This window comes from Podarcis bocagei, assembly GCF_964188305.1.
Source record: "Podarcis bocagei genome assembly, chromosome: 7".
NCBI lineage: Eukaryota > Metazoa > Chordata > Lepidosauria > Squamata > Lacertidae > Podarcis > Podarcis bocagei.
In genome coordinates, this window is record NC_138132.1 from 77,252,242 (window position 1) to 77,261,962 (window position 9,721).

The 9,721-nt window shown below is 48.0% G+C and overlaps 1 protein-coding gene across 1 annotated transcript in view; it reads left to right on the forward strand.

The window, feature by feature from the left end:
* The first annotated feature begins 5,346 nt into the window (after window positions 1-5,346).
* The window catches only part of H6PD (hexose-6-phosphate dehydrogenase/glucose 1-dehydrogenase), a 158,244-nt gene continuing 153,869 nt past the window's right edge, over window positions 5,347-9,721 (forward strand). The window contains exon 1 of the mRNA XM_081201489.1: window positions 5,347-5,578. Coding sequence (XP_081057615.1) covers window positions 5,360-5,578 — 219 coding nt within the window. The 5' untranslated portion in view covers window positions 5,347-5,359. The remainder of the gene's footprint in view (window positions 5,579-9,721) is intronic.

Below are 9,721 nucleotides of genomic sequence, written 5' to 3' on the forward strand. Positions count from 1 at the left end.
ACTTGCACTTTGATGTGCTTTCGAACTGCTGGGTTGGCAGGAGCAGGGACCGAGCAACGGGAGCTCACCCCGTCACGGGGATTCGAACCGCCAACCTTCTGATCGGCAAGCCCTAGGCTCTGTGGTTTAACCCACAGCGCCACCCGTGTCCCCATCAATGCATAGGACATAGTTAATGAAAGACAAATGGCTTGGATCTTAAGGCAGTGTGGGCAGAGTTCTGCTCATAGGAGGAGTGTTTATGGTGCAAGGTGATATAACCTGTGGCCCTCCAGGTATTGCTGGACTCCATTTCCCATCAGCCCCAAGCCAGCATGGTCAGTAGTCAGGGCTAGTGGGAGCTGCAGTCCAGCAGTATCTAGAAGGCCCACAGATCCCCCTATTGCTGGACTAAAGGCTTCTGGGAGCTGGCAGCACCATTTATAAAAGAACGTAGCAGGACCTGAGTGCAAAAGCAGAACGCTCCCCAGTATTCTGGTTGTGTGATGTCACTTGTTTGATGTGGGAGGGTTGAATTTTTAAAATGGCCTCTTAGGTCAAATTGGACGGTTAGAGCATGGTGGGGATAATGCCAAGGTTGCAAGTTCAATCCCCATGTGGGACAGCTGCATATTCCTGCATTGCAGGGGGTTGACCATGTCCAAACTCACCCATTTCCGGACTATGGGCTTTGGTTCTGGCACTGCCTTGCTATCAGTGCTTCTTCCGGTAATTCCATAATTGAGTCTCAGCTGTGGGGGGAAGAAGAGGGACATTTTGTCAGGCGGTTATTATCTCTTGCAACTTCTTTAAGAACATAAGAATAGCTAAACCTGGCATAGGCAAACTCCGGCCCTCCAGATGTTTTGAGACTACAGTTCCCATCATCCCTGACCACTGGTCCTGTTAGCTAGGGATGATGGGAATTGTAGTTCCAAAACATCTGGAGGGCCGGAGTTTGCCCATGCCTGACTAAATGGTCCATGGACAGCTCCTCCTGACAGCCTGTTTATTGGGCATCCCTCCTGATTTGTTTTTGCAGAGGTTTGATTATGGCTATGTACACACCACGCATTTAAACCCTATGGCTTACGCCAAAGGATAATGGGAACTATAGTTTGCCCCTTATGGACCTACAGTTCCCTGAACCCTTTACAAGCTACAGTCCCCTTTAAATGTATCACCAGTCTTTGCTGAGAGTTCACTTTGATTTATCGATTTTTTAAATTGCATTTATATACCACCTTTCTCCTATATATATTTGTGTGTGCGCGCGTGTGTATCATTTTGCAGTTTCCATCAAACAAAAAAGATATAGTTTTACATCAAATTTCAAAACCCAATTTCTGCCTCCCTCCTCCCTTTCTGCGATTTCTTATATTTATAGTATCTTTATTGCAACTCCCAGTTTAAGCCTAATTAGAGTTTGCAGGGCAGCAGCTGAAGAAGGAGCAAAAAGGGTTTTCTTGTGTGTGTGTTTCTTTGTGGCTGATTAGCTGTTTTCCCTGTGTAAAGGTCAGAGGGGGCAGGGTTTCTGTTGAGGCAGGGGATTAGCTGTGGGAGGAGCTTATCAGAGCTAGGAGGGCAGCGGCGCGCGCAGTTATACCCATCTTTTAGATTTAGGGGAGCTAGTCTCAAACGTTTGTTGGGGGAGACCTAGATTTTTTTTTGTGGGGGAAGTTATTTGTCCTGTCTTCAAGCTTTTTATGATGGAGGACCTCTGTAGCCACCCCCAACGACACAATCTCAAGATGGAAGGGGAGGGAACAGCTGCAGTCGCCTGTGATTCCTGCGCAATGTCTGCCATCTTGCCAAAGGTTGCAGGCAGCTTTACGTGCAGCAATTGCATGTTGATTGCCCTTTTAAAAGACAAAGTCCAGCAACTGGAGGAACTTGTAGCTACGCTCCAAAGAATTAGAGAGCTGGAGCTCTTCTTGGAAGCAACAGAGCACACCGTCCCCACCAAGGAGGAGTCAGGGGACTCCCCTGAGAAGGAGGATAGTTCACCAACACAGGAGCCAGATATATGGAGAAACGTGACTCAAAGAAGTAGGAGGCCCAGGGTTCACTCTGATTGTTTAGAAATACACAATCGCTTTGAGGTCCTCTCCCCTAGCATGGAAGATGAAGAGCAGACTCCATTTGAGGATCTCTCCCTCATTACAGTCGATCAGGTATATGAAGACGAGCAGCAAAGTCAGTCCTCAGGGAATGTGCAGGCGACCTTGGAACGGACAGCTCACGGAAGAACCCCGACCAAACCCAAGAGGAGGCGTGTAGTGGTGATAGGGGATTCTCTACTGAGGGGAACAGAAGCAGTGATCTGTGGGCCTGACAAGATGTCTCGGGAAGTGTGCTGTCTCCCTGGGGCTAAGATCCAAGATGTAACTGAACGACTGCAAGGAATCATAAAACCCACTGACAAATACCCCTTCCTCTTGGTTCATGTGGGAACCAATGACACTGCAAGCAATAGCCTCCAGAAGATCAAAAGAGACTACGAGGCTCTTGGCAGGAAATTGAAGCAACTAAATGCACAAATTGTCATCTCATCTGTCCTCCCAGTTGAACGACGTGGCCCAGGGAGAGAGGGGAAAATAGTGGAAGTGAACAGCTGGCTTCGCAAATGGTGTAAACAGGAACGGTTTGGATTCTTAGATCACGGACTGCAGTTTCTTGAAGATGGACTTCTGGCAAGTGATGGGCTGCACCTCACAACGGTTGGGAGAAATGTTTTTGCCAAAAATCTCAGAAACCTCATCAGGAGGGCTTTAAACTGACTAATGTGGGGGAGGGAGACAGTGCTCCTGAAGGTAGGAGTCTATCAATTAATGAAGATGATCATCCAAATGTCATAGACCAAATGGAGCAAACAGCACGCGGACCTAGTGGTGGGAGGAAAAAATCCTTAAATAAGAGACACGGGGGAATGATTAATGGACTTCAATGTCTGTACACTAATGCGCAAAGCATGGGAAATAAACAAGATGAGCTTGAGCTCTTGGTACAGCAAACTAAATATGACATAATAGGCATCACTGAAACCTGGTGGGATAAGTCCCACGATTGGAATGTAATAATGGGGGGATACAATCTATTTCAGAGAAACAGACCAGACAAGAAAGGAGGAGGAGTGGCGTTATATGTCAGGGATGTGTATACCTGTGAAGAGATCCAAGATTTAGAACCTCAAAGCCAAAGTGAGAGCATTTGGGTCAAAATTAAGGGAGAGAAGAATAACAGAGACCTCATTGTGGGAGTTTACTATAGATCCCCAAGCCAAACGGAGGACATAGATGATGCCTTCCTGGAACAGATGGCCAAGCATGCAAAAGGAAGGGAGATAGTAGTAATGGGGGACTTCAATTACCCGGATATTTGTTGGACATCAAACTCAGCCAAGAGCATAAGGTCAAACAGATTCCTCACTGGCCTTGCAGACAACTTCATTGTCCAGAAAGTGGGAGAAGCAACAAGAGGAACGGCTGTTTTAGATCTGGTCCTAACCAATGTTGATGACTTGGTTAGTGGGGTAGATGTGGAAGGATCATTAGGCGCGAGTGATCATGCTCTTCTGAAGTTTACTATACAGCGGAAAGGAGCAGCCAAGCATACTAGGACTCAATTTCTTGACTTTAAGAAAGCCGACTTCATAAAACTTAGGGAAGTGCTGGGTGAGATCCCATGGACAGCAATACTAAAAGGAAAGGGAGTTCATGATGGCTGGGAGTTTGTTAAGAGGGAGATAGTAAAAGCACAACGTCAGGCAATACCATTGAGACGGAAACATGGAAGGTGCCTAAAGAAGCCAGGGTGGCTATCTAAAGAACTTTTAACTGAAATAAGATTAAAAAAGGATGTATACAAAAAATGGAAAAGGGGGAAACCACCAAAGAGGAATTCAAACAAATAGCCAGCACGTGTAGACACAAAGTCAGAAAAGCTAAAGCACAGAATGAACTCAGGCTTGCTAGAGAGGTTAAAAGCAACAAAAAAGGCTTTTATGGGTATGTTCGTAGCAAAAGGAAGAACAAAGAAACAGTGGGGTCACTCAGAGGAGAAGATGGTGAAATGCAAACAGGGGACACAGAAAGGGCTGAACTCCTCAATGCCTTCTTTGCCTCAGTCTTCTCCGATAAAGAAAACAATGCCCGACCTGAAGAATTTGGAGCAAATGATTCAGCAAAGGAAACACAGCCCAGAATAACTAAGGAGATAGTACAAGAATATTTGGCTAGTTTAGATGTATTCAAGTCTCCAGGGCCAGATGAACTGCATCCAAGAGTATTAAAAGAACTGGCAGATGTGATCTCAGAACCACTGGCAGTCATCTTTGAGAATTCCTGGAGAACAGGCGAAGTCCCGGCAGACTGGAGGAGGGCAAATGTTGTCCCTATTTTCAAAAAAGGGGAAAAGAGAGGACCCAAATAATTACCGCCCAGTCAGTCTGACATCAATAGCAGGGAAGATTCTGGAGCAGATCATTAAGCAAACAGTCTGTGAGCACCTAGAAAGGAATGCTGTGATCACCAATAGTCAGCATGGATTTCTGAAAAATAAGTCATGTCAGACTAACCTGATCTCGTTTTTTGACAGAATTACAAGCCTGGTAGATGAAGGGAACTCAGTGGATGTAGCCTACCTTGATTTCAGCAAGGCATTTGACAAGGTGCCCCATGATATTCTTGTAAAGAAGCTGGTAAAATGCGGTCTTGACTATGCTACCACTCAGTGGATTTGTAACTGGCTGACTGACCGAACCCAAAGGGTGCTCATCAATGGTTCCTCTTCATCCTGGAGAAGAGTGACTAGTGGGGTGCCACAGGGTTCTGTCTTGGGCCCGGTCTTATTCAACATCTTTATCAACGACTTGGATGATGGACTCAAGGGCATCCTGATCAAATTTGCAGATGACACCAAACTGGGAGGGGTGGCTAACACCCCAGAGGACAGGATCACACTTCAAAACGATCTTGACAGATTAGAGAACTGGGCAAAAACAAACAAGATGAATTTTAACAGGGAGAAATGTAAAGTATTACACTTGGGCAAAAAAAATGAGAGGCACAAATACAAGATGGGTGACACCTGGCTTGAGAGCAGTACATGTGAAAAGGATCTTGGAGTCTTGGTTGACCACAAACTTGACATGAGCCAACAGTGTGACGCGGCAGCTAAAAAAGCCAATGCAATTCTGGGCTGCATCAATAGGAGTATAGCATCTAGATCAAGGGAAGTAATAGTGCCACTGTATTCTGCTCTGGTCAGACCACACCTGGAGTACTGTGTCCAGTTCTGGGCACCACAATTCAAGAAGGACACTGACAAACTGGAACGTGTCCAGAGGAGGGCAACCAAAATGGTCAAAGGCCTGGAAACGATGCCTTATGAGGAACGGCTAAGGGAGCTGGGCATGTTTAGCCTGGAGAAGAGGAGGTTAAGGGGTGATATGATAGCCATGTTCAAATATATAAAAGGATGTCACATAGAGGAGGGAGAAAGGTTGTTTTCTGCTGCTCCAGAGAAGCGGACACGGAGCAATGGATCCAAACTACAAGAAAGAAGATTCCACCTAAACATTAGGAAGAACTTCCTGACAGTAAGAGCTGTTCGACAGTGGAATTTGCTGCCAAGGAGTGTGGTGGAGTCTCCTACTTTGGAGGTCTTTAAGCAGAGGCTTGACAACCATATGTCAGGAGTGCTCTGATGGTGTTTCCTGCTTGGCAGGGGGTTGGACTTGATGGCCCTTGTGGTCTCTTCCAACTCTATGATTCTATGATTCTATGATTCTATGATTCTATAAATTAAAGGAATCCGATCCCTATCCCGGTGGCAGCCAAAAAGCAGATAAACAAGAAGAGTTCTTACCACGTAATTTATTCAGTATTCAGAGAGAGAGAGAGAGAGAGAGAGAGAGAGAGAGAGAGAGAGAGGAAGGAATGCAGTCTCTATTAAATAATGGCGGCGCTCAGAGTAAAGTCCAACCCCCTCCGCCATCCCTGCGATGGCTGAACTGAGCTTTCTGCCTCTGAGTTTTCTGTTCTACTACTCTCAATGCCCGCCTAGTCCTGGAAGAGGGGGGCTCAGGAAGGCTTTCCAAAGTCTGTCAGCTGTTTCTCCCCCAGCGCTTCTTCTTCCTGCTGTTCTTCTCCCAATATTTCCCTTCTGTAGCCTCTGAACTATGGCCTTCTGCAAACCACTGTTCTAAATCTATACTGTCCTCCTGTTCTTGGGAAGGTTCAGGAGAAGGGAGGTTGGCCCCTACCATTCCTCCTCAGTCCAGTCCCTGACAATACCTGGACACCATCAAGGCCAAAAAACCACTGATAGCCTTATCCCCCATCAATTTGCCACCGGAGTGTAAAGCATCCAAGTTGGTGGCCATTGTACAGCTTGTGACATTGAATTCCGGAGTTTAACAATGGCTACTAACCACAATGGCTATGTTCTATCTCCTCTGTTGGAGGCAGTATGCCTGGCAGTGCCTGGGAACCACAAGTAGGGTGAGTTGCTGCTGCACTCAGGTCCTGCTGGTGGGCTTCCCATTGGGGCAACTGGTTGGCTATGGCAAGAACAGGATGCTGGACTAGAGGGGCCTTGGACCCGATCCAGCGGACTCTTCTGATGGGATGTCACTTACAGTACATCCTTCCCTGTCCTCCCTGTTGAATTTGTGTGCAGAGATAACCTTGCCCCACTGAATATCTCATTGGTGTACATCTCCCATCATACCTTATCCTCGGTCAGGCTGGCAGTCGAGGGTTCGAGTCCAGCATTTGGAACGTCCAACTGGTTCTCCAGTTCTAGGTTGTTGGCAGCCATCCTTCCTTCTTAGGCTGGGTAGGGGACGGAGAGGCAAAGGACATGCAGACTAGCCCAAGCTTTCGGAACTGGTGAATGGCGGAACAGGCAGCCAGGTTCTATTTCCTATTGAAACAAGTCATTCGGAAGGTTCACGGCGTTGCAAGAGCCAATCAGGGGATGGTGGCTGAATAATAATAATAATAATAATAATAATAATAATAATAATAATAATAAATTTTATTTATATCCCGCCCTCCCCAGCCAAAGCCGGGCTCAGGGCAGCTAACAACAGTCAAATAATCACACAATCTAAAAATATTTCATTATAAAAATTAATTAAATCAAATTGATGGCAACCAATTAAGCAAAGTTCTGTGCAGGTTGCCAGAGGAGGGAGTCAGGCTGCGCCCTGATCAAAGGCCTGGCGGAACAACTCTGTCTTGCAGGCCCTGCGGAAAGATGTCAAGTCCCGCAGGGCCCTAGTCTCTTGTGACAGAGCATTCCACCAGATTGGAGCCGCAGCCGAGAAGGCCCTGGCTCTAGTTGAGGCCAGCCTAACCTCTCTGAGGCCTGGGATCCTGAGGATGTTATTATTTGCAGACCGTAGGTTTCTCTGTGGGGCATACCAGGAGAGGCGGTCCCGTAGGTACGAGGGTCCTAGGCCGTATAGGGCTTTAAAGGTTAAAACCAGCACCTTAAACCTGATCCTGTACTCCACCGGGAGCCAGTGCAGCTGGTATAGTACCGGATGAATGTGATCTCGCAGCGAAGACCCCATAAGGAGTCTCGCTGCGGCATTCTGCACCCGCTGGAGTTTCTGGGTCAGTCTCAAGGGCAGCCCCACGTAGAGCGAGTTACAATAATCCAGTCTGGAGGGGACCGTCGCATGGATCACAGTGGCTAGGTCAGGGCGAGAGAGATAAGGGGCCAACTGCTTAGCTTGGCGGAGATGAAAAAATGCCGCCTTTGTTATAGCTGTAATCTGCGCCTCCATAGAGAGGGAGGTATCGAAGATTACACCCAAACTCTTAACGGACGGTGCTGGCACTAATTGCACCCCCGCAAGAGATGGGAGTTGCCCCCTCGATCCCATATCGTCCCGCCCCAGCCAGAGGACCTCTGTCTTCGAAGGATTTAACTTCAACCGACTCCCACGTAACCATCCAGCCACAGCTTCCAGACATCTGGTCAGTGTGTCTGGGGCCGAGTCAGGATGGCCATCCATCAACAGATAGAGTTGGGTGTCATCAGCATACTGATGGCAACCCAGCCCAAAACTCCGGACAAGCTGGGCGAGGGGGCGCATAAAGATGTTAAAAAGCATCGGGGAGAGAATCGCACCCTGAGGCACTCCACACGCCATGGAAGACACCAGGTCCAGAGCCTGTGAGGAGGGAGTGGCATCAGCGTGGAAGTTGAAGTCTCCCAATAACAATAGGTTAGGGAACTCCAAGGCCCAGCCGGCCACCGCCTCCAGCAGGCCTGACAGGGTGGCTGCTGGTGCGCTAGGTGGCCGGTACACCAGCCAGACAGCCAAGCTCTCCTCGGAGCCCCACACTAGGCCAACACATTCAATGCCAGGGATCGATGGCGATGGTAGAGCCCTGAAAGAACAATCTTCCCGGATTAATACTGCCACCCCTCCCCCCCGGCCCACAGTCCGTGACTGGTGGAGGACGGAGAAACCCGGGGGCGCCATCTCTCGTAAGGTAACAGTTACCCCTTTGCGCACCCAGGTCTCCGTCACACAAGCCAGGTCGACCCCCTGCGAGGTGAAGAAATCTCGCAGGGTGGCGGTTTTGTTGCCTATAGACCTGGCATTGCACAACACCAGTGAAGGAGGTGAGTAATCCTTGCTCACCCTACCCTCGTCTCTCGGGATGGGGCGCAGATTGGAAGGGGTACGAGCATATCCGTATCTCGATCCCCTTCGCCTATAACATCCCAGCACTCACAAAGCAGCAACAGCAGCCGTGTCCCAGAGGCCTCTCTCAGGCCTCTTATGCTGTGGCGATGAGTGCAGGCCCCGCCCCCTAGGCCAGATGGAGTTGGCAGGAGAGGGAGCGGTCTTCCCAGCACTCACAAAGCAGCAGCAGCAGCCCCAGGGGAAGCTGGAAGGCCCAATAAAGGACGCCCATGTCGGAGCGTATCAGATCTGAACGATTTGCAACCTGAGTAATACAGCTGGTGTAGCATAGCTGCTCAGAGGTTGCCTGCAGAGTATTAACAGGATTGTGTATCGTCTCTGGAAGAAACCAGGCTAAGGGACCATCAGCAAATCCTGACTTAAAACCACCTTTAACACAAGCACACTAAATGGCCTTAGGAAAGCCACACACTCTCAGTTTAGCACCTCCTCCCCTCCAAATTGCAAATCAGGAGCTTGAAATATTTATACAACAACAACAACATGACCTTCGCCCCACAACAATTAAATACAATATTAAATATATTGATCTACTTTACATGATGGTTGAAGATATAAGAAGTTCATCCCGGTAGGGATGGAACGGTGCTGCTTTCATTGCCTGGAGCTCCTCTTCTTTTGCTAGAATTTCCCAAGTTCACATTAAATCCCAGAGGATTTTAAAGGGTAATATAATAATTAGTATGGGGCTTTCAAGTGTTCAGCATTCGTGTAGCGCCTATGGGAGGAAATATTACATTTGTGGGTTTGTTAATTTAGAGAATAAAAAAAGAGGTGACCTGACAAGAGATGTATAGAATTACACATTGTGCTATGGAGAAAGAGGATATAGAAAAGGTTTTCTTCCCCCTCCCCCTCCCATAACACTAGAACCCAGGTCCACCCAACGAAGCTGAGTGTTGGAAGATTCAGAACAGAGAAAAGAAAGGACTGCTTCATGCAGTGTGCAGTTAACCTGTGGAACTCCCTCCCACTAAAGGCAGTGATGGCCACAAAACTGGATGGCTTTAT